General features: G+C 45.2%; 1 protein-coding gene across 1 annotated transcript in view; it reads left to right on the top strand.

Moving 5' to 3' along the window:
* GDAP1L1 (ganglioside induced differentiation associated protein 1 like 1) overlaps nt 1–26,139 on the top strand; it is a 520,679-nt gene that overhangs the window by 402,683 nt on the left and 91,857 nt on the right. The window contains exon 4 of the mRNA XM_078650467.1: nt 11,380–11,474. Coding sequence (XP_078506593.1) covers nt 11,380–11,474 — 95 coding nt within the window. The remainder of the gene's footprint in view (nt 1–11,379; nt 11,475–26,139) is intronic.

The following is a 26,139-nucleotide window of genomic DNA, read 5'->3' as shown; positions in this document are numbered from 1 at the left end:
CTTGTTCCAGTTCCTTCGAGCAACGGGTTGCTGGTGGTGGTGGATCGTCGTTTTTGTGAAGGTGAAGTGGATGCAGCTGTGGCCTGTCCAATGGAGTCCGGTGGCGTGGCTGAAGGCGATGTCTTTGCTGGATGAGAAGACGGCGTCGAGTGTGTGTCCTGCGAGGTGGGTGGGGGTGGATACCAGCTGCTTGAGTCCGAGGTTGGCGAGGCTGTCGAGCAGGGTGGTGGTGTTGCGGTCGTTGTTGTTCTCCAGGTGGAAGTTGAGGTCCCCCAGGAGGATGTAGTCAGCGGAGGGGAGGGCATGCGGGCAGACGAAGTCGACGATGTCCTCGCTGAATTGTGTGCGTGGTCCCGGGGGTCGGTAGATCAGGGTGCCTCTGAGGGTGGTCTTCGGGTCGGTGCGGATCTGGAAGTGTAGGTGTTTGGCTGTTTTCAGGGTGTCGTCGGTGTTGGTCGTGATGTGGATTGTGTCCCTGTGGATGATGGCGATGCCTCCTCCAGTCTGGTTGACGCGATCTCTCCGGGTGATCTTGTATCCCTCTGGGATGGCGATGGCGATGTCGGGCGCTGAGGAGTCGTTCATCCAGGTTTCCGTGAGAAAGGCGACGTCAGGAGCTGTGGTGTCGAGGAGGTTCCAGAGTTCGATGGCGTGTCTGTGGACGGAGCGGGTGTTGAGCAGGATGCACTTGAGGTGGTTGCTGCTGGTGTTCGGCTTGGCGGGTGCTGGAGCGGGGCAGGTCCGGATGCAGGTGAACTTGCAGGCATGGCAGCTGAAGGGTCCGTGGGTGCGCTTCGGGGTGGCTCGGTAGCATCCAGGGGTTCCGACGGTGTTGAGTGCGAGGAGTTCGGTGGCGTTGTAGGACAGTCGGGTCGTCTTCCGTCGGTGGGGGCCAGGGGTCCTGGCCCTGGGCGCGGTCCAGGCGCGGACGGGCGCAGACGGGCTTACCTTTGGCGCGCCTTCGGCGCACAATCGGCGTGCCCGCTGCGCGTGACCACTGCGCGTTCGCACGGTCGCCATATATGGCGAAGTGCGAGGGAGGGCGGAGCAGCTGGGAGGCGGGAGCGGGGAGGGTACAGAAAAAAGGGGCATGGTTAGCGGGGTGGCGGGAAGCGGGGAGCGGGGAGGGAGGAGACCGAGAACAGGGGACAGGCGAAAATACAGGCACAATACAAACGTACAAAAAAGAATAGAAATTGAACACAATATTACTCAGCAGTCAGGGGGGCACACAGCAGGAAAACGGGGTACAGGAGCACAGTGCTATCACGCAGGAGACCACGCTGCTCGGAGGCAGGGGGCGTGGTCACACGGCGGCAGCAGGGGCAGCGAGGAGGCACACGCAGCAGCTGGTGGCCGTGCGGCGCGGGGGTGTCCTAGATTAGGTCACCTACTTTATGGGGACATGAGTTCGAAATTAAAATTGATCACAAATCTTTAAGGAAGTTTTCATGAAGAAAGACACTGACTGTTTATCTGGCTGGAATCACAAGTGGGTTGCTGCACTACAGGAATTTGCATTTGTGTTTTCATATGGTCCAGGTGTGAGCAGCTCTGAAACTGATTGCTTTTCTAGATTGTGCCAAACCCAATCTGATAATGATAGAAGCTGTGAGGAGTTTTAGGGAGGTGAGGTGTATAATGAGGAGGTCAATGTATGCTCTATCACGGAGGGCATTATTCAGGAGGACGAATAGAGGAAAGACTTAGAGGTAGATCGAATTCTGCAGAAAATGATGTTAGAAGGTTGGCCTAATAAGGGTCAATTGGTGTCCCTGTGTAGCTTGAGAGAGAGATTGATAAGCAGTGCTCATGAAATGATATGGGTATTTCAAAGACCAAAGAAAGGGTGCGAGAGGGGTACTGGTAGCCAGGGATGAACTTGTAAGTTGAGAGGATGGTGAGGAATTGTGTGGAATATACCAGTAGTGATAAAGTGTTGAAATGAAGGGTGCACCCCCAGGTGGGACAAAAACCAGGCACCGGACCTTGGGTTGGTATTGCCATGGATATTTTGTGTCCCAATAGAATTACATCCCAGGACCAATAGGTGCTCATCTACAGGGACATGTATTCTCTATGGACAGTATTGAAGATTGTGAACTTAATAGACACCAACAAAGTAATTAATTTTCTGGAAGAAATGTTTGAAATGGAGAGTTTTCCATCTTCTTTGCTGACCAACAGTGGCGTACAACTTACATCTAGAAGCATGGAAGAGTTTTTGGATGCGAGAGGCATAAGACATAGGAAAATGGCATTGTACCATCCAGAAGTGAATGGAATGATTGAGCGCTTTAATAGAGTGCTGAATCAGACAATTGAGGAAGAAAGTGAGAGAATATAAGCTCACTCCACATTCCACCACTGGCGTCACTCCATCTTTGTTGTTAGTCAACTTTTGAAAATCATAAAGGTTTTCAGGAATGCATTATGAACAGATGATCATAGATTTTGGAATTTGGGAAGGGTAGGCAGGTGTCATTCAGTGCATTTGAAATCTGACAATCTGGCACCTAATTATCATGACTTCAATAAGAGCAAGAGCAAATGTGTGAGGAGAAGGCCTTCTTATTTAAGTGATTATGTTTAGAACGTTTTATTCTCATATTAGATGTGTACTGGTTTATCTTGGACAAAGGTTCTTTCTGTTTAGCAACCCTGTTCAAATGTTTTCTTTACTGCAATGTTATTATTGTATTCACTCTGTGTAAATATTGTATGTCGTATGGGGAGGTGTGAGGTATTCTAGAATGTTAGGAGTTAGCTGGAGGCGAATTTGATGCTGATGAGGTCAGGGGAATGGAGTGGGAGGTTCTGTCAGGCTGAGCTCTGGCAGACAGATAATGGGTGGGGTCCTTAGTATTGCATTGAACTAAAGAATAAACATTCTCAAGTTTCCACCTGTATACCTACTCGTTTTTACTGATGATCTTACATGATGTCCTGTAATCAAGGAAATAATGCCATAACACAGCAACAGGTGGCACAAATCACCAAACAGCATTAATGGGGTGTCAGGGTTATATTTTGTGCTCCTTTTGCAAAATAGCAACTTGTCTCTTTTGTTTATTGATTTATTATATGTATTGTTTTCATGAAGTTTGTATATTCTTCTTCTTTCTTCTTTTTTTTAAGAATTGTATGAGGCATCAGTGCTCATATATATTGAATAAAGTATGTGATTTTTGCTACTAGATTGTGAAGTTGTGTTTATAATTATATGCTGGGTTCTCTTAAATACACACCTATGAGAGTGATTTATATTACGCATGGGTGAATGTGGTTTATTAGATGGTAGTTGATTCCAAGGGAATAATTTCTTGTAATATTGTTACCATATTTGGCACCCTGTTACTTGGATAGTAGGGCCACTCCCTTTCTTTTACAATCGTCTGTACAACTTTCGGCCTGAGGAGGATAGATTTTTGGTTTACACCTATTTTTGAGGTCATATATACCTCTGTCAGTTTAAGAGTTGGATACGACCTACTGACATCATGGACTAAATCAAAACGTTTGGGTTTAGTGAGGAACAATTTAATAAAATCATGAATATGTATACAAAAAAATGGAAACAAAAAACTATGCTCTCAGAAAACAACGATAAATGGGGTAAAATCCTAAGCCTAAAGAAAAAATTGATTTGGACCGAAATGCACGCAGAATTTCTAATTGAATACATCAAATCTGGTTTTATTCCAATCAGCCTACAAGTCAAGAATGAACGTGGCTTGTTTATCGAAAACAAAAAGTTCTGAGAGATCTGGACCCAGATCTCCAATAGATGCAGTAGGGACTGGATCCTACTCATTATCGAGACTGCCCAGGAGATTATTATATTAGAAAGGGAAGAAATAGAGCAACTTGAATAAGGAATTAAAAATAACACGCCTAGACAAAGCTAAAAAAAAAGCTAGACGAACTCATTGTGGAAGTAGATGGATATAAGAACTATTTGTTAAATAAAAAGACCAAAAAATTATTGAAGGTTGTTGGTAAATACAGTATAGAGCTGAATGATCCCTATTTAGGGAAAGGCTAGTATCAGCAGAAGAGGGAACAGAATTGGGACAGACCTCCTTTCCATAAACCTGTTTTTTCAAGAGGTGGGAGACAACTCATTACGTTTTCACAGACGTCGGGGTTCTAGTAGTGAAGACGAAGGTACAACCAGACCGGATCAAGGTGGCAACCGTCAAAATCAGGAGTAGGGTCCTGGTACCTCCACTTCCTCTTTTTTAGATCAAAGCCCCAGGAGGGCCACAAGAACAAACAGGAACTACGGAAGAGGACAATATGTCAGAAATCCTCCCCAAGAGGAATACCTCCAGACCAGGAACCAGAGATACTGGCGGTAAAGAAATTCCCTATTCTTAATCTTTCCGAAAGAGTATTCAATAAAAGGGAATTAGAAGTCCTAGAAAAGGGTTTTAGTTTTGCACCCACAACTTATGTCAACAAATTCATGCTACAAAAAGGATCTAAAATCATCGATTCTTTGAGAATAGAGAATGCACCTATGATAACAGTATCTCAGGCTTGAGACCAAAATCTACCTTTACTCCAAATATCAGTATGGTAGTAAGAATATTGAGCTTTTTGAACAAATAGTAGAGTCCAACATAAGCAGTATTTGGGATAATCATCCACCTATAAATAGTAACATGAGTAAACTACATTGGTAGGTCATCACATCTCTTAAAAACGACATACATATCACGATCAAACCTGCAGACAAGGGGCAAGGAGTTGTCATTTTTGACACCCTTGATTATGAGGGTTCTGAATCTTCTCAATATAGAAGAACATTACTATAAGGTCCCTATGACACATTGGATAACATTAATGGAAAAAGTGACCAATCTCCTTTCCTCAGCGAAGGACAATGAGTTAATTATGGAGAGTGAATACACATTTTTAACCCAGAACAATGACATGATACCAGCAAAATATGGTCTTCCCAAGATCCATAAAAGTGAGAACAATCCCCCCTTAAGACCTATCGTAAGATATATCAGTTCACCTCTTGAACCACTTAGTAAATACATAGACAGCTTTCTGAGACCTGTAGTACAAGCCAGGTAGTCATATCAAAGACTCAGCTCACATGATAAACATCATTGAGGGATTTACTTTTGATAATCAATCTCAGATATTGGTCATCCTCTACATTGAAGCCCTCTACACCATCATTCCCCAGAACGATACTATAGCTGTTGTTGGGCATATCCTGGGGGATATTGCGGTGGGTAGAGGGGCAAGTGCAGAATTTATTATTAAATGCATGAAACTAGTGCTCAAGGAAAATATGTTCCTATTTCAGGACTGTTTAAGGCCGATTTATATCTTCAATGTAATGGGACCAGCATGGGGACCTCCTGTGCCCCTAGTCTGGCCTGCTTATACGTTGGCCAGTTTGAAGAGAGACATGTTTTCAATGAGGCTGCCCCTTTTTTTGAGAATGTGACTAATTGGCACAGGTTCATCGATGATATTCTGTTTATTTGGAATGGATCTGAGGATCTTTTAAAATAATTTTTGACATGGCCCAATCTGGGTGATGTTAATTTAAAATTCAAGGCCCAATATAGTAGGAGTTCGGTTAGCTTTTTGGATTTGAAGATCAAGGATGTAGGTGGGAACTTAGAGGTGGAACTTTTTACAAAACTCACCAATAAAAATACATTATTGCATTATACCAGCCACCACCTCAGAGCTCAAAAAGACAACATACCTTTTGGACAGTTCCTTCATTTCCGAAGGAACTGTTCCTCACTGACAGACTTCTACAAAAATTCAGAAAATTTGTAATTAAAACTGAAGTACAGAGGCTACCCAAAGAGACTAATAAATCACTTGTCTAAATGTGCCAGGTTCTATGACCGGGACAGCATGCTAACTAACTCCCAAAAAAAAAACTAAACAATGATATGATTCAGAAAATAGTATTTGTGAGTCAATTTTCAAACATAAGCAACAAGATAAGGAATATTATCTATTCAAATTGGGGTATTTTAAATGATAATGAACAAATTACCCTAGATTGTCCCATATTTGCTTTTAAAAGTAAAAACAAACAAGGAAGGAATTGGGGCACACAAAAAGGGAAATAAGTGAAACATGACAACGTACCATTGAGGGCACTAGAGCAATAGGCAACCATAAATGCTGTGGCTGCATAATCTGCGACCAATGTATAGAAGGGAAAAACGTAGTATATATTAAACACAATTTATGGGCAAAGGACCTCAACATTTGTAAGAGTAGGAATGTAGTCTATCTTCTCATCTGTCCTTGTAATATGGGCTATGTGGGCGAGACAGGACGTGAACTAAGGATATGAAAACATAAATCAGCAATAGGAAATCATAAAGAAAATGCTTCACTAGTTGACCACTTTTTGAAAATAGGCCATGCATGTACAGATTTCAAGTGTTTTTTTATTGAGAGGATTAAAGGTAATAAAAAAGGTGGTGATGTCACTGTCAAACTTAAAAATCAAGAACAGTGGTACATAATTATTTTCGATACTGTAAGGACTGGATTGAACTCTAAAGAAGATTGGTTGAAATGAATAGGCTAGGATTTATCAACCTTTATTTTTTTCAACATATTGGTCTTTTAATATGGGATGTTTTGGATTAAAAGAATATTATTTAAACAATGCACCTTTTTAGGCATCTGCGGACACTTTATAACAATAGGAAATCTTTAGAAAAGAAGGTGGGTACTCAAACCGGACTGGACACGCAGGTGTCGTCCCGGCCAACACATTGAGTGATCATTGCGATAAAGGCTTCCCTCATTTTCTAAGAGGACTTCATGTCCCATAGCTTCCCGCTCGGGTCAAGTGGATATCTGCATTTAATGCGATATAGAGAAGTTCCATTTTTAAGAAGTTAATTTTTCATAAATTCAGATGTAAAAAAAATCTTTTTGCAAAGAAGTTTTTTTTTTTTTAAAACCAAAATGAAAAATAATAGTTTCTGTATATATATTGAGGAATTAAACTTAGTACAAACTCTGATTGATTATTTGCAGTATTTTCTTTATTTTTATATACGACTGCAAACATGCTGTGAGCCGATTGGCCAGGCACCTTCGCACTCTCTGATGACATTAGATGTGAGGCTTAGTGCTCTAAAGGTGTTGCACGTTTGTAATGGATGGCGTGGTATTTAAACGCCGCCAAATAGAGAGAGTAGAACTTCCTGACTGCAGAACGACGTTGGACCTCTATCACGATGACAGTTCACTTCACTCCGAGGTAAGCCATGGGGTATTCAAATGCAGCTCTGTGCTGTAATACACTGCGGTCCCCACAGCTCGTAATTCAAGGGAGACCTAGGGAGAGTGTGAAGGTAGTGTAATTATGTGCTCTTACTATGTAAATATTATCGACATAGTTTCCAAATAGGATATGTGTTACCTTAAGATCTTCAAGACAAGAACCATTGAGACCACGCATGATTGGAAAGCGGAGGACATTAAAAACCATGAGGACAAAGATGCCATCTTAACAGATAATTAGCATGCTAAGGTATGCAGAAAAGTTGACAATGCCACTAGAATTGCATTGAATTAGAAGATTAAAACACCATGACATGTGGTTATCTGGGTCCACAAATGGTCTTAAATCTCTCTCTTTAGGGGCCAAGTGCATTTTAACGAACACAAGAGCTATAATTCATTTGATTTTATATCCCGACAACATATCAACGTTGTTTGTAACAAACAGACACATTAAGGTATGCTCATTTAATGGAGTAATGCTACCATTGCTTGGGACCGATTTGAACTTAAAAGGTCACATGATCTAGAAAGTTGATTATGAGGGTTCCCTTTCCTTATGTGTTGTCTTTATCTTTCTTAGGGGCCTAATGCACTTAACTAAGTTGATGAAAGGTTCCGATTTTGTTTAGCACAGACTTCTTCCACCACGAGCTGTGAGGTTGCTGTAAGCACGTATTCTAACTGAACCAGGTGGGATATTATAGCCATATGAGTATATGTTAAACAGAAGTCACTATACATAATGTGCTGTGATTGGTTCAATTAGGTTGTTGTTCTTATTTAGATAACACAACTCCCATCCTGAGGACTCTAGAGTGGATATCATGCGGACACTGAGCTTTGTCTACTGCGCTTATCTTTAGTGAGGTATTTGGATATATAATTTGTTCATTAAACTTATCCTTAGAATTATTATGAATAGAAAAACGCTTAAATGCAATTAAACCGAGAGGTCTTAAATGAATAGTAGTGATGACAATAATACATCAGATACTATCAGACCCGGGGTATAGGAGAAGGATAATTTAACCTCTCCTTAAAATAGTTGATAATTTCTGGTTGATTGCCCTTTGTTGAGTAGTATTATTATATTTGTGTCTCTTTTGGAGAACCCGACAATAATTATTAAAAGTAGCTAATGAGGTTATTGATTTTTAGAAATCTTAGCATTGTTTTAGTACAATGGAAATAAAACTAGTTTGTTTTTAAATGTTTTAACTGTTTTTTAAAATATAATTGTTCAGTGGATATAGAGGTATATTGTTCATATGATGTTTGATATATACATTTTGTTCCAATACAGGCACATATGACTTTGTGCTATTTCCCATAAAGAACAATTATCATGAAAGGTCCTGATGAAGGTGGTGCATAATCTGTTAGCACACCAAAACGCGCTGTTGCTCCTGTTGTGTTAAATTTGAGGAACTATTGAGTCACAAATCGTTTATAGTGATATGACTCTGATAATATAGATTCAATTGAATTAATGTATTGCTGATGATTTTTAATATGTCACTTATCTCTTTTGTTTATTGATTTATTATATGTATTGTTTTTATGAAATTTGTATATTCGACGGCTTTCTTTTTTTAAGAATTGTATCAGTCATCAGTGCTCATATATATTGAATAAATTTATGTGATTTTTGATACTAGATTGTGAAGTTGTGTTTATAGTTAAATGCTGGGTTCTCTTAAATACACACCCATGAGAGTGATTTATGTTACGTATGGGTGAATGTGGTTTATTAGATGGTAGTTGATTCCAAGGGAATAATTTCTTGTAATATTATTACCATATCTGGCACCCTGTCCCTTGGATAGAAGGGCCACTCCCTTTCTTTTACAAGTGTGTAATAGGATAGCCCATGACATGGATATGAGATGCTTATGGATACCCTTAAGCTTTTATGAACAAAGTGCTTCCTCTTCTGCAGCACCCCATTTGCTGACTCCCCCCCAACCCCCTCCCACCCGCCAGGCCGCTATCGGGGGTCCCCCTGGCGCCCTCCAGTGCCATGCTATGCACCGTTTGGCTAGAAGAAATGCCAGGGACGCAAAATGCATCTCTACTTTTAGCAACTTACGGCACTGTGAATGTATTGTAGGTATACTTGTATAGCGCGGTCCTGTCGCCCGAAGGGCATCCTGGCGCTTGAGATCCGGTCAACAACACTTCCACTGCTCAAACATTCCTAGGGAAAAGATGCGTTTTTAGGGCTTTCCTAAACGGGAAGTAGTCCCTTTGACTTCTCAAAGGGAGTGGCAGGGAGTTCCAGAGTTTGGCCGCTGCGACACTAAACGAGCGGCCACCCATCCTTACTCTCTGGAACCTCGGAACCACAAGCAATTGTGCCAAAGAAGAGCGAAGGGGCCGCGAGGCAGAGTACCAAGCGAACATATTCTGCAGTGGCACTGGGCCCTGTCGATGTACCGCCTTAAACACTAGGCACGCCGCTTTATACAATACACGCAAGTGCACCAGCAGCCAGTGTAGGTCCCTTAAGGCTAAGGTGGAGGAGCTAAGGTTAGGGCGAGAGAGAGCCAGCTTAGCGGCCATGTTCTGCACCCGTTGTAACTTCCCCAGCAGGTTTTTTGGGGCCTCCAGAAGCAGCGCGTTGCAGTAGTATAAACGACTCAGTATGGTCCCGCGCACTACCTCCGGCCTGGCCTGTACAGGGAGAAGGGGCAAGACATTACGCAGGATGCGTAACAGCATCATGCACGAGGAGATGGTCTTATTAACATGCATGTCCAGCTGTAAATTTGGGCCGAAAATCACCCCCAAGTTACGAGCTGACTCCGCGGCCGACACTGTCTCGGGGAAAGTAGAAGGCCAGAAGTTCTCCGGAAGTACCCGCGGAATCCGGTCCATGGAGCAATGGAGCACCTCGGTCTTTGTGCTGTTAAATTGCAAGGAATTGGCCCGAAGCCAGTCCGCTGTAGCTGCCATGCAGCGATGGAATGTCTCCAGCGGGACCGCATTATTTCCTTCCAGGGAGAAGACCAGCTGGGTATCATCAGCATAATTAAAAGCCGAGATACCAAAAGATTTTATAAGCTGGACCAGAGGGCGGAGGTAAAGATTGAAAAGTATGTCCAGCGCGCAAGCCTCCCATGTGTGAATGTCAAGTGAGCCCCGTGACTAAATATTGAATAGAAGGGATGCAAATGCTAAACTGTCAAGAGCCTTAAGGATTGGTGCCATTTTGATTGACTGTCATAATTTCAAGAATTCTTTTTTTCATTAGATTGTCTATCATTAAGTGTGGCACCACTGTTACTGATGCAATATTCATATTTCCAGAAGAGGGAGCTTGTTCCTTCACCATGAACTATTAACAAGGTTTGGTATCTGAATGCATTGTTGTGCATGTGATTAAATATCTAACATTTAACTTTAAGGGTAAGGTAATGCTAATAATTTTGAGGAATCCATTGCAGGTGCCTTTGAAATTCCGATGTGGTCGGTAACATGAGTTACTGGACCAATGGAATTACAAGATCCAACGGAACACCACAGATCTGCTCTGCTTCACCCAGATTTTTTGGGTGCCGAAAGCAACCAAACTGTTCATGTGAAACTTCTGATATTCCAGATTCCATCAATAATTCTTCATTTTCATTGGACCCTCAGGGATCAACTCATTGTTCCACAGGTCCTCCTCATCCTCACAGTTACTGATGTTCCAGGACTGGTAAATTTGGTGGTGGGGCAAAACCATGACGATCTGTTGCCCCGTTTAAAGGGCTCAAGTGGGTTGGAAGAAAAATGCCCTGAAATATGCTGGACAGTGCATCTGCCCTATTTGTGAGAGAGTATCTCATTTGGAAAACTCTAAACATGGCTCTAAGTATTTTATGGGATTAAATTAACTTATTCTAAAATATAGATGTTAACGTATTGTGCATGTCATATTTCTTTTTTTAAATGTGCTGCTATGAAAGCCTGATTTTTCAGATGTGTGACAATTTTGCAGCATTATTCCAATCTGACTCCAGTTTAATTTATAGATAGTTTACTTGCCGAATGCAAAACTGAATTACAGAAAGCTAAGAGCCTTTTTCACTCTCTCCCCAGGGCACTTAGAAAACGCTTCCACAGAACTTTTGAGGCTGGACCACGAAGAACCCCAACTTCAAGAGCCATATCTTTCAAAACAGAAGAAGCTCATGGTGAGGGCTTCTACTTCTTGTGTCTAAAATATGAATATGTTCGCCATGTTTGTTAGCTATGTTTGTTGCGGCTCCTGAGCTCCACCAAAGCGATATACTTCTAAGTTCAATAAACAAGGGGTGAGCACATGGTAAATGTTTTTTTTTTTTTGTAAACGTTATTCTCGTCATCTTTTGCTCCTCCCCCACCCCTTTACCTCAGGGACAGCCATGGGCAGCAAAAGCTCTAGCTATGCCACTGATGGGAAGTTATAACAGGCACAAAACATCCCTCTACAACACTGTTAGCGGACAGTGTTAGGCGCATCTGATTTTAACATTTTAGTAAACAATGAGGAATAACATGTGCTAAAACATGCCCACACATCTTCTACATACTGTAGACAACCACTACTTTGTCATCTGGCTGAGAATCACTGCTATCTCTTTGTGTTACAGTCACAACACATTTCACATATTTTACAATAAGTTATTGATGCAATAACTTGACGATTAAAAAAAACTTGTTTAAAAATATTGGTGATTGTTTAAAATTTTGCATTATCAGTAGATATGTATCTCGTGGAAACCAGCACTGCAACTCGAGAGGATTCAGTGTCCGGTATAGATTAAGAATATACACTCTTATTGTGGAATTTTAGTCCGCATATATTTGTGCAAGGCTAAATAGAAATTAAGATGACAAAAGATACACTAATAAAAATGTGTGGGCTTCCAAGGTGATGTGGGAATAGAGCCTATTACTGCAGGGACACGAGTGATGTAAAACTTATTTCAACATGGCCAAACCTAAGAAGTCTGTTCAAGTCTCCGAAGAGAAGGAGTAGTTTCTGTCCTGTAACTCCAGTTCTGTAGTAGGGGTATCTCTGTTATAGTCATAATCTAGTGAATAGTCCCGCCCATGTGCGTGGACCCCGGAGCAATCAAAAATAATCTCTTATAGTGTCAAAAAATGCAGAAAGGCATAGACACTTAAGAGAGAATTTAAAGACAGATAATGCAGCCTAAAAAGGCTACACTGTCCAGTACTTCAACTAGAAATTCCACCATAAAATCCACAAAACAGCAAAAGCCTGTACAGATTTCCCTTGCTTTACCAGCAAAATCCCTCAGGAATGATAGAGAGAAGAACCTGGACAGACAAGCCCCATAGGCTGCCATTATGTGGCTCAAAACAGGATACTGTGCCTTTAAGAGAATCTTCCAGAACCTTCTCCCAGTATCCCAGAATGCATAGCAGGTCCAACTTAGTTTCAGTTCTTTTTGAAGGCGTAACACGCCAGACCTGTAGCATTCCATAAAGGAATATGTCTCTCACCACCGGGGAGGAGGGAGGGCGCTTATGACTATAACAGAGATACCCCTACTACAGAACTGGAGTTACAGGACAGAAACTACTCCTTCTGTAGTAGGGGATCTCTGTGTATAGTCATAATCTAGTGAATAGAATGGCAAGCGCATCCCCACACCAAAGCGGCGGTGGAGAAAAGAGAATTAACGCTACTACTGTGCGAACAGATTTCGCAGCGAAGCCTGCCCAACCTGAGCGTCTGCCCTGGCATCGGTGTCCAGGCAGTAATGCTTAGCAAAGGTATGAACCGACTTCCAAGTGGCCGCCTTGCAGATTTCTGCAATCGGAACATTACGGAGCAACGCTGTCGTGGCAGCCTTGCCCCTGGTGGAATGAGCCTTAGGCTTACCTCCTAAGGTCTTATTAGCTTTTTGGTAACACAGCTGTATGCAGGACACAATCTACCTAGAGATAGACTGCTTAGAGGTCGCAAGACCCGTCCTGACAGATCCATAATTGATGAACAATTGGTCTGACCTACGAATATCCCTGGTTTTATCCAGATAAAATTTCAGCACCCTCCTAACATCCAGGGAATGCAAAGACCTTTCCGCTGGAGATGAAGGATTCTGAAAGAACGTAGGTAAAGATATAGTCTGATTGATATGAAAATCAGAAACAACCTTGGGAAGAAACTTAGGGTGAGTGCGCATAACAACCGTAGCAGCATGAAATACAGTATAAGGTTCTTGGCAACACAACGCCTGAATTTCACTCACCCTGCGGGCCGATGTAATGGCCACGAGGAACGCCGCCTTCCAGGACAGGTGCTGCAACGAAGCCTTATGAATAGGTTCAAAAGGCTCCTTCATCAATCTGGACAGCACCACATTCAAGTCCCATGAAGGCGAAGGAAGCCTGACAGGAGGGAACACTTTCTTCAAGCCTTCCAAAAAATCTTTGATCACAGGGATCTGAAAGAAGGAAGTCTGTGAAGGGCATTTCCTGTAGGCAGTAGTCAAAGCAGCCAGATGAACCTTAATGGAATGGACATTAAGGCCAGACTGCGCCAGATGTAGCAGATATGGAAGGATGACATCTTCCTTGCATGTCGTAGGGTCTTAGTTCTTAGACTTGCACCAGATGCAAAATCTCTTCCACTTGTAAGCATAAGAAGTCCGAGTGGAAGGTCGCTTAGCCTCCTTCAGTATGTCCATACAATCCGCTGGGAGATTCAAATGGCCATATTGCACTATTTCAGGAGCCATGCTGCCAAACTCAAAGACGAGAGGTTGGGATGCACCATCCGCACCCCGAACTTCGTGAGAAGATCCGGCCTGCACGGCAGCTTCATGTGAGGAAGGAGAGACCGGTGAAGCAGGTCCGTGAACCACCACTGTCTGGGCCATTCCGGGGCAATCAGAATCATCTTCGCCCTGGATTGGGAGAGCTTGATGAGAACCGCTGGAATCAGGGGAATGGGTGGAAAAGCGTACAGAAAGCTGTTCGACCAGTTGATCCATAACGCGTTCCCCAGCGTCCCCGGCTGGTAGTACCTGGAGGCGAAGTCTCGGCATTTGCTGTTGTCGGCGGTGGCGAACAGATCTACGTCTGGAGTGCCCCACCTTGCGAAGACTTCTCCTAGTACTTCGTCGTTTATGACCCACTCGTGATTTTCCTGAATCAGTCTGCTCAGCTCGTCTGCTTGAACATTCTGCACACCTGGCAGATGAGTGGCCGTTATCGAGAGTCCTCGAGCCAGAAGCCAATGCCAGATCGCCTGCGCCTCCTGAGACAGAGTGCGTGATCTCGAGCCCCCATGCTTGTTGAGGTAATACATCGTGGTCGTATTGTCCGTCTGTACAAGCAGAGAGTTGGTCCGGAAGGACGGTTGAAAGGCCTTCAGCGCCAAGTGAACAGCCCTGAGTTCCAGGAAATTGATGTGGTACGTGGACTCCGACGGGGACCACGTCCCTTGAATCTGCAGATCTCCGGAGTGCGCTCCCCATCCCAGGAGAGAAGCATCCGTCACAATAGTCTGAGTGGGAATGTCCTTGTGGAAGGGAACCCCTCTGAGGAGATTTTCAGCTGAACACCACCACTTCAGAGACTGAAGAGCATGCAGAGACAGTCGTATATTGTCGTCCCAAGAGCCTCTCCTCTGGTCCCACTGATCTTCCAAGCACTCCTGCAGCGGTCTCATATGCAGCCGTGCATGTGGCGTCAGGAAGATGCAAGAAGCCATCGATCCCAGCAGAGAAGACACCGTCCTCACTGTCGTGGATGGAGCGGACAGGAGAGCCCGAGCTTTCCGAAGGAGTGATAAACGTCGCTCTTCCAAAGGAGACACGCTTGCCGACAGCGTATCGATGGAGGCTCCCAAGTACTGGATGCACTGGACCGGAGACGGGACAGACTTGGACATGTTGATGTGCAACCCCAGCTTGTTCAAGAGAACGCACGTCTTCTGGAAGTGTGCTTGAGCTTCCGAGAAGGAGGAGGCCTTGATCAACCAATCGTCCAGGTATGGGTAGACAAACACCTTGTTCTTCCGCAGGTGTGCTGCTACCACTGCCATGCACTTCGAGAACGTCCGGGGCGCAGACTTCAGCCCGAACGGAAGTACCGTGTACTGATAGTGATTGGTGCCGACTTGAAATCGCAGGAACTTCCGGTGTTTGTGTGCAATGGGCACATGGAAGTACGCATCCTGCAGGTCTATGGCGCAAAGCCAGTCTCCCCGTTGCAGCTGAGGATAAATCTGATGCAACGACAGCATGCGAAACTTTTCTCTGCGAATCCATTTGTTTGCCTGTCGCAAGTCCAGAATGGGCCTGAACTCGTTCTTGTCCTTTTTTCGGACCAGAAAGAACCGGGAGTACAGACCTCTTCCTCTTTGAGACAGAGGTATATCTTCTATCGCCCTTTTCCTGAGAAGGATGTCGGCCTCCGCCTGGAGCTCGCGCAGTTGATACTGCGAGCTGACCGGAGGAATCGATGGAGGAGGGCTGATGAACCGAAGACTGTATCCATTGCAAACAATATTCAGCACCCACTTGTCCTGAGTAATTTTTCTCCACTCTGCCAGAAAAAATTTAACGCTTCCCCCCACCGGAGCGGGTAACGGATGAAGGGGAAGTAACCGCTCAGGGGCGAGACCCAGTCGGGCCCTTGTTCGCGGTAGAGGACTGCTGTCCACCTCTACCCCTCTGACGTTTCTGGAAGGGTCTTCTGTATTGCTGCTGTTGATGCTGCTGCTGTTGTTGCCCAGAAGACTGTCCCCTTCCTCTACCCTGCGACCCGAACCGCCGTTGGAACTGGCGGTAGGGTTTCTTTTCTTTCGGCTTCTCCAAGCCCACAGCCGTCAGGGTTTCAGCCTCGGCCTTCATCCTGGCCATCTCGTCATCAGCGTGTTTCCCGAAGAGGGTGTCGCCGGAAAACGGCAGATTTGCCTCTCGTTGTTGCGCTTCAGGCTTGAGCGACGTCAGCCGGAGCCAAGCATGGCGTCTCTGATTGATACCGTGGCAATATCCATGCGCGGCCAGCAGGGAGATATCTGCCGCGGCGCTGATGGCCTGGTTCGAAACCAGCATCCCCTCCTGGACGACCTCCATGAAGTCCTCTTTCCTGTCTCACGGGACAAGGTCCGCAAACTGTTCCATGGAATCCCACAGTGCACAGTCGTATCGTCCCAACAACGGCGAATCACTGGAGGCCTTCATCGTCGTGGAAGATGTCCCACACGCCTTCCGTCCAGCTGAGTCAATCCAGCGGCTCTCCTTATCCGGAGGCACAGTGGAGGACGGGGAGGTAGCATGTAGTTTCCGAGCCGTCGTCACAATCACCGAATCCGGCACTGGGTCCTTCCGCAAGAAGGCCGGGTCCGACTCTGGAGCCCTGTACTTCTTGACAAGCCTGGAGGGAGCAGCTTTCACCACCGCCGGCGTAAGGAAGAGCTGTTCAGCCGGCTCAACCAGTCGCGGCACCAAAGGCAGTAGGGGGCGAGACAGGTGCTTCGTGTGCAAAGTCTCAAAGATCACAGAAGTTGTGGGCGTAGGGGCCGTCACCTTGATCCCCAACTTCGCCGCCCCTCTCAGGAGAACCTCCTGGAACGTGCCAATGTCATCTATCGGAGACACCCTCGTCTCCGGTGAATCAGACAATGTAGGCGAATATGAACGGGTCCCAGAGGCCGAACGGGACCTGGACCGATGCCTCCTATGGCGATGTCTGGATCTCGAGGAGGATCCGTGTCCACTCCTAGATCTGTCCCTTCTCCCTGAGCGTGACCTCGATCTCCTGGGTCTGGGACGCTCCGCCGGCTTCCCCGGGTCGGACGTCTTGGGCTTAGGAAGAACCTTCGACTTAGGAGTCTTCTTCGGAGGTGTCGGAAGTCTGGGCATCGACACCGATCTCGGTGGAACCGGAGGAGAAGCACCCGGCACCGGGGCCTGCGGTCCTGACGGAAGAGCAGGTAGAGGAGGCAATGGAGGAGGGGTCGAAGCCCTCGGAGGAGGCCCTCTAGGCAAAGGAGGAGGAGGAGGCTGTATAACAGTCTTCCTTGGTGTATACACCTCTGAATACGCCGTTCCCGGTGAGCCACCATCCTGTTCTGACTGAGGGGAGCCCCCCACAGTCCTCGGCCTGTCCTTACGACCCCTTGACGCCGAAGACCGGTGTTCAGACGTCGACCGTGGTTCCTTCGACGTCGAGCGGCCCTTCGGCGTCGACCGTTTCGCACTCCTCGGCGTCGACCGGCGTCTATGCCTCGACGTCGACCCCGACCAGATGGACGAACCTCTAAACCTCGACGACGGGCGCTGGTGCCTCGACGGCGACCTCGACCGCCTCGACGACGACCTCTTCGATCGCCTCGACGTCGACCTCTCCGATCGCCTCGACGTCGACTTCTTCAGCGCCGGAGACCTCTTACGCCTCGACGGCGACCTCACCGTCCTCGACGGCGGCCTCGACGACGAGGATCCCCTCGACGACGATGATGTCCTCGCCCTCGACGGCGAACGGCGGTGTCGCCTCGACGGCGAGCGCCGACGCCAGGCCCTCCGATTGCGTCCACTCGACGGCGACGACGAGGAAATCGACACCGGGTTCGACGGCGGCCTGTGCAAGTCCCTCGACGTCGATGGGCGACGTTTTCTCAACCCAGAGCCCTGGGGAGACCGGGAACTGGCCGTGGACCTTCCTCTCGACGTCGTGGTCATAGCAACCGACCCAGACGGAGACCTTGGACGTTTGCTGGACTTCCTGCCCCTGGGGAGTCCCCCAGAGGCCTCAGCATGGGCAGTAGAAGCCCCTCCAGACCCACCTTGAGCCTTCAGTCTTCTTTCTTCAAGCCCCTGAAGTCTGATCTTCCTCCTGTCCTTCAGGGTCCTGCCAGAGAAGCCTCTACAGATCACACACTCCACTGGGATGTGGGAAGAGGGAAGGCAGAGGATACACACCTCATGGGGGTCTGACTTGGCCTTCTTCCTGGAGCACTCCGGGCATTTGTCAAATAATGCAGGCATTATTGACAACAAAAGAGTGCAGAAAACCAAGAAGAAAGTCACCAAAGTACTTTAAAAGTACACAAAATCGAATTTAGTGAAAAAACACCAACAAAACCCTTGAAAAGGGAGAGCTCAATGCTCCAGGGTCCTGCTTGCAGGAGCCGGAAAAAAGAACTGCAACTAAGTTGGACCTGCTATGCATTCTGGGATACTGGGAGAAGGTTCTGGAAGATTCTCTTAAAGGCACAGTATCCTGTTTTGAGCCACATAATGGCAGCCTATGGGGCTTGTCTGTCCAGGTTCTTCTCTCTATCATTCCTGAGGGATTTTGCTGGTAAAGCAAGGGAAATCTGTACAGGCTTTTGCTGTTTTGTGGATTTTATGGTGGAATTTCTAGTTGAAGTACTGGACAGTGTAGCCTTTTTAGGCTGCATTGTCTGTCTTTAAATTCTCTCTTAAGTGTCTATGCCTTTCTGCATTTTTTGACACTATAAGAGATTATTTTTGATTGCTCCGGGGTCCACGCACATGGGCGGGACTATTCACTAGATTATGACTATACACAGAGATCCCCTACTACAGAATTGTGTATTCTATTGAGCTGGGAATACTTGTAATAGGTAACATCATTTAAAAAACAAAACACTTGAAGTCGGATTTTACAGTGCAGTTCTGAACTCCATCTTGTTAGAAAATATTGCCCCTAATTCATTCGCTTTTAGGGGTAGCGATAGTTAGCCAAGACCCTTTTAAAAAATTTTTTTAAAATAAAGATTATACATACTTACAAGGGATTTCAGAAGCCCTCTTCATCAATTGATCTGCTTTATGGTCATTCACAATTTCCTCCTGCAACAGTCACAGCATAATGTGAACATAAATAGTCCCCATCATTGATAGGGACTACTGGTGCAATGTGGCCTTTTACATAATAATATACATTTTGTCTCATAGATAATGTTTATTTTCATGGAAAATAGGCAGTGGAAAGCCAAATGTTCGGCAGCCAAGGCCAGACCAATTGGTTTGCCAGTGCTTGTTACAACTGTTGTGCCGAATTCCTGACAAATTCCTCCATATTGTATATTTCTTCTGTGGGCTTGCAGTGTGTATTTGTAGGTGCATTCCTGGTACAGCTGGGAGGTATAGTATAAGTTTGAGGCAGGGGAAACTGCAGCCCGGTCAGAGGACTTGGGCTACGCAGGCAAACTGTTGACTACAAAATTATGCGCAAAGTGAGCAAAAAGATTTCCTCGAAAGCTACTAGCTGTATACTTTATAAGGATACTGATATTGACAGGGCTGGCTTTAGGGCGGTGTGACTGGTGCAGCCGCACTGGCCGCTGACCTGGGTGGGCACTGACCTCAGGAGGGCAATGTGTTTAGCAATAACTTATGATTTAAAAGCACCTGCTTCAGAGTTCCTTGTGCGTTCAGTTTTCAGGCAACCATAAAAATGTCAAGATAACTCTTGTGATTATTGATCTTGCTAGGCAGAGAGTTCAGAGTTTTGTGGAGTGGCAGTTTTGACTCGCCATAAAGTAGCACATAAAGTAGCACAGAGGGTTAATATGCCTGCTGCAAAGGAGAGATCTGTATTTTATGTGGATAGCTGAGTGGATTAGTAAATCCATCCTTTTCCACCACTTCAAAACAAATCAAATATATGTGAGAGAGCGGCTCGGGAGAGATAGGGACACTTTTGCTGGGTGGTAGAATGGTCGTTCGAGAAGGAGGTTATAGGTGGGGACTCAGGGTCGGATTGGGATCACAATTTGGTCCGGGCACTGACGAAAAAGTGGCCCGCATTCAAGGGGCGTGGCCCACAATTAAGGGGCGTGGCCCACATTCAAAGGGGCGTGCCCTTTCATGGAACACCAATTGGTTACTCTTTGAGGTCTAATTTGTAGAGAAATACTTACTTGCAGTCTTAACGCCCTGCACAATGCCGTTAGATACTCTTTCCCAACCTGCTATGTCTTAGACTCTAATCATCACATGAATCAGAAATCTAGCACAAAGTGAAGGAGAAAGGGTAAGACTGGAATCTCTGGGAATAGAACATGTAATAACAAAAGTAAGAATTCACAAACGAGGAAAAGGCAGTCTGGGGTGTAAAGAATGCTGGAAAATGTATCTGTACAATCTAGTCATAAATGTATTTCACAACCAGCAGGTGATGTCCATATACAAAAAACACAGTTCTATTTATGAGTACCAATTACAGTACACATGATCCCATTTTTTATTTAAGGGCTTGGACGATGAAGTGATCTGCCCAGAATCACAGGTTGTTGAGCAGACGCCGGGACTCAAACTTGAATCCCGATCTCTGCAACTCTGGCGTCAGGCCACATATGCCTATGCACAGACCAGAGACGTTTTAAGGCATGGCCAATGTGGGCTCTGGCCCATGGCCCCAGCCTTTCAGGGAGCCCCCTGATAGAGCCAGCTTTGTTCTGCAGAGAATCTTGCCCTAATGACGATGCATACTCCTTAAACAGATTGTTTTAAATAAAATAAATTCTAATTTATTTTTAATATGGGCGATGAGTAAGAACCTATCACAGAGATTTTGCAGAAAGATGTGTTTCATGCAACATCCATAAAAAAATGTCTTTGAGTTCAAACAGGCCATCACTGAGACTACTTTCAGTAATTTTAGTGAGCTGCTACTGTGTTGTAATATTGAAAACACACGTCAATGTCCTTGAATATTAGATGTAAATACATTAAGAATTTGGACAAGTATGGTAGTGCTCTGTCCAGTGACCAGCTGAAAGAGGGCATCAAAGAGCAGAAATTGGATTATAAATTCAAATCTGTTCGAACAGGGGTCCAAAAATATGTTTGGCTCAGGGCCCCCAAAATCCTTAAGATGTTTGGCACAGACAAGGAATGAAAGTGAGAGGATACTCTTCTTGCACAGGACACAGGGCCAAGGTGACAATAGCCTACATGCTGAGCAACTAAAAAAACAGCAAGGCCCCTTTCTGTAACAAAATTATTCGAGCCCTCCAGCGAAGGAGCACCTAATAAGCAGGAAGCCCCTGCTATTAATAACCTACTCAGCCCTCCCCAGCTCTTCAGGTGGGGAGCACATGAACAGCAGTAAGGCCCCTGCAATTAGTAAATTAATCAGCCCTCCCCAGCCCTCTAAGCCTCATGGCAATGCCCTGGCAGGGGAGCACAAAACGCAGCTGCAGGGTTATCCACGGTAGCCAGGGGGAGGCTGAGGTGAAGATGATGCAAGTTCCAAAAATTACCTGGCCCCCACAGCGAGACCCATTCTTCCTCGCCCACTATGCCCTGAATGTGAAGGGCTGTGGGCGTGGTGTTAAAACTAACCCTGTTGATGTGCTGCGTGGGCCCCTGGGGGGCCGAGTTGAAAGTGGCTCAAGGGCCTGAGCAACACCTGGCCCTCAGGGAGACCGATTTTTGCAAACAATCACCCCTCCCCAGCCCAGCCTCAGCTTGATTGCTTTGCAGGGCATGGGGTGAAGGAGAGGCCACAGGGGATAATCGCTGTACAGCCACACAGTGAAGCTGCATTTATTTCTCTATCTCTGTCTCCGTACCCTCTGTGGGCCGTTTTTTTTTCCTCCCCTTTCCTAGTCCACAGAGAGCACGGAGACAGAAACAGAGAAATGAATGCAGCTTCACTGTGCGGCTGGGAAAGGGGAAAAAAAAACGGCCCACAGAGGGCACGGAGACACTGGCCCTTCGGCCCATGCCCGAATGCCCGCATTGCCAATCCGCCCCTGGGTGGGGTCAGCAAAAAAGATTTTCACACCCGGCGCCACAAGCGATAAAGCCGGGCCAGGATAATGACAACAAACACGTTGAGGATCTTTCGTCCAAAAATCCTGCAAAGAATTTAGATATTACAATTATCAAATTAGGCAGGTAAACCCTATGAACCATATGAAACCTGAGAAGTAGGTATGCAAGGTTGCTGCTAATAGAAACTGGAGCAGAACAATAGACTACACTGTACACAGCCTACAACAAATAACCATTTTCCGTCCAATCTAAAATAACACTTCAACATTGCACACATATGCAGAAAATTAAGGAAACACCACATCTCCACAAAGGATAAATACCTCCAAAATGCACTGTCATCATATGTGCCTGTCATTTCTGTTCATTTGGAAAAGTTTGCTTCATAATTTCTCTCCAGTTTCAAGCTCTTTATTTCAGTCAAAGGCCTTAAAAAGCAAAGATCATAAATACAGTACATAGACCTATACACATACATTGCAGCAAGTATTTACAAAACAGCACAAATAAAATACATGGAGGCTTATTCAAAAGCTACTTGCGCCAACCGTGCGTCACTTTTAAAATGGGGAATAAGTGACGTACCAGCGGCGCAAGGGGCTTGTAAATAAGTCCCAGCGTGCAGCCCTTCACGTAAAAACAGTACAATGTGTGGCATATTCACAACGAAATGGTGCAGTGCTGCAAGCAATTTTGCAGCACCACACAGCTTCATTAAAAAAAACGCAGGGAGTCGTCGTTTTCACAAGAATACGGCACGCCTCTGTGTTTACCCTTGCGTTGGCGCTAAAAAAAGCTGTCTAGCTCCAATCCAGACACCCTTGCACCGTGGTGCGGGGTGCTGGTATTGGAGGGATGATACCCTGCAACTCAGACACCCTTGCACTGTGGCAGAATGCAGCACACATAGAAAGAGCAAAAACAGGAATAAATAAATGTATTCCTCCTCATTGCGCTACTCTAATGCCTGCTTTTCAGTGGCATTTGTCTTTGGCGCTGCCTCATATTTACACATCGTTATAAATCTAGGACAGCATCAAAAAACTATGGGTGTAGCAGTAGAACCCCAAAGCAACACCCATTGTACGCCCCCTTCACGCAGATACCTGCGTGAAAGGGTATAATATTTACAAAGCAGAGTTACGCCATGCAATGTAGCTTAACGCCACTTTGTAAATATGGTGCAGGGCATTGCGCCACCAGAGCATCGGAAAAACTGATGCTACGGTGGTGCAATCCCCTTGCATATATGCCCTGAATATTTTTTATTTTTTTATTTATTATTTATTTTTTGATAAAACCACAAACCAAAATTCAACTATAAAACTCCATATATTTTCGATAGAAACAGAATATGTATAACATTATAAAGGGCTTGGTAAGTGTATGTTGTCTGTTAAAGGGATCTCTCAAAGGGAAGTTGCCTTTTATTCTGTACTTTCAATGCATCAGCCAATAATTTTAATCAGTCCTACAAGGCGATTCCATCTTCAGGTAATGCTTCATTCACTCTTGTTCGCCTTGGGTTGCTCCTGGATAGAGCCTCACAGACGCCACCCGTGGGACAGTTGATTAGGTCTGTTCTGACTCGATAAAAGCAGATTGGGAGATAATCTTAGGCCGAATCTGTCACATGCTCTCTAAGCATTTGGCAATCGAAAATACAATGAAAGGGGTGGTAGCTGACTTGCATATTCTCAGAGCAACCCAATACTGGCATGTCACCAAAGTACGACATAGGGGCACAATCCAGCGTTTGCGTTGCGTAGAGTAATTTGGGCATTAAAACAAAAGATGTTCAACAGTTCCTGCCATTTACTTAAGTAATGCTTTCGGGTAAATGAGATCTTCTATCAGAGAAAACTCTGGGTATATTTACAAGGGCAGTGCACCACCGGAATATCACTTTTTAACCTCTTCAGCGCGACCGCGATTCCCCCTCCGGTGCTGGGCCCTAATAAAAACGGGCGTGGTCATGACGGAGCGGTTCCGTCATGAGCACGTAGCTCATGACGGAACCGTTCCGTCATGAGCATCGAAGGGGTTAAGACGCTCCGGTGGCAGAAAGACCAGCTCCAAATTTATAAAGCGGTCTTTAGCCACTTTGCGTAGTTTAATACCACTTTGTAAATATCATACATTTTCACTCAGGTATCTGCGTGAAAGGGGCGTGCAATGGGTGTTGCTGTGGGTGTTCCATCGCAACACCCATTGCTTCTTGGCACTGCCCCAGATTTACAACGATCTTCAAATCTGAGGCAGTGCCAAAAACTAACGCCACTTAAAAACAGGCGTTAGATTGGCGCAACAAGGAGAAATACTTTTCTCTTAGTTTTTGCACTTTATATGTGTGCTGCATTCTGCACACACGTAGAAGGAGCAAATCACCTTCCTGCAAATAAACAATCAACCCTGCAACACCATGGTGCAAGAGTGCCTGAGATGCAGAGAATCATCACTGCAACACAGGCACCCTTGTACCATGCCACAAGGGTGTCTGTGTTTTTTTAGCGCCAGTGCAAGAGAATACACTGGGGTGCACCGGATTCTTGTGAATACGGTGCATCGCCTTGTTTTTTAAATGGTGCAGCGCGGTGCTGCTAAGATGCTTGCAACGCTACACCATTCTTTTGTGAATATGCCCCCTACTGCTGGGTTCTGAAGTAAGTGCTAGTGGAGCTCATGCAACATGAGTGATTTGTTCTGGTTGAAGTGTGGCCTCGGTATACAGCTTGAAGAATGGGTTCCAGGCTTTGCATATGTTGTGTGCCCAGCATTTCTGGTTAAGAAATTAGCTGAATAACTATAGTTCTAACAAAATATTAATATGCATTTTTCAAATGCTATTGTTGCTTACATGTGCTCCTGTCACTAACTTTCATTAACTTTATTAATTGTGAAATATTACAAGCCCAATAGTATTCAGATATGAGCAAGTAATATGTTTGAATGGAAAGAGCCTGGCTAGGCACCTGTATACCTATTCTCCCACACCTGGAATCACAAACATCTGATACAATGCAGACAAGCACATTTCTGAGGTTTTCTACAATGATTGGCGTGGCTTTCGGCGTTTCAGGAGATTCTTAAAAATCATAATTCAGAAATAAGCGTAGCATTTTCGGTGCTTCCTGCAAAAAACCATTTCGGGGCAGATTTCCCACTTTTTCACACAGCGCAGTGCAGCAGCCGGAAAATACTGTGCTGCCTGAACAGGTGAGAGGAGGAAAGCACAACATTTGCTGAAATATGGCTCACTCCTCCCATTTCTCTAGTGCCGGAGCGGAAATAAGCTGCCGTGTGCCACTGAGACATCTTTGCACCATGGTGCAAGGGCTTCTCCGTGAGTCTAGCTGTTGTACCTTGTATTGTTACTTTGCATCCTTTCCCTTAGTTACCTGTTCCCTGCTGCTCAGCCAGTATGAATGTGATATGTGTTGAATGTTGGAATGCTTGATGAGGCAGTTGAAAGCTGGAGTGCTTGGTGTGGTTGACAGAGAGACAGTTAGTGTGTGTGTCCTGAGCAGCAAGGATGCTGCTCCTGGTGGAGCTGAACTTCTTATCTCCTATTTACCATCTAAACCTGTAACTAAGCTTAATAATAACCTCTTACCTATAGCATACTTCATGGCTGCCTTTGGACTACATTTGGATTGTAACACTAGCATATGTTTTGTGCTGAAGGGTATTCTTACACAACAAAATACTATGAATAGATTGACTTAAACCCTTTTCTCTCTTTGCATGTGTGCTGTAAGATACATCACAGGTACAAAGTCGGAAAAGGAAAGAGAAATGAAAGTATTTCTCCTTTCTTCTGCCTATTTCAAAAGGGGGGCAGTTTTCTGACATTAAACCCTGTCTGCTTTATTTAGTAAATAGAGTTTAGCTTCAGACACCTTGGGTGGTTGCATGGGAATGCCCTTGCTCCACCCAATGTACGCCAGCTTGGCATTAAGTAATGCAAAGCAGTGCATTGCACTGCTTTGCATTACTTTCACGTCATTTCCAGTGCTAAACAAGTTCAGCGCTGGAAAGTAAATCCCAAAAAAAGAATTCACGCTGATTTGCATCACTTATG

Source organism: Lissotriton helveticus, chromosome 7, assembly GCF_964261635.1.
Source record: "Lissotriton helveticus chromosome 7, aLisHel1.1, whole genome shotgun sequence".
NCBI classification, from domain to species: domain Eukaryota; kingdom Metazoa; phylum Chordata; class Amphibia; order Caudata; family Salamandridae; genus Lissotriton; species Lissotriton helveticus.
This window is presented reverse-complemented; position numbering and strand designations above follow the sequence as displayed.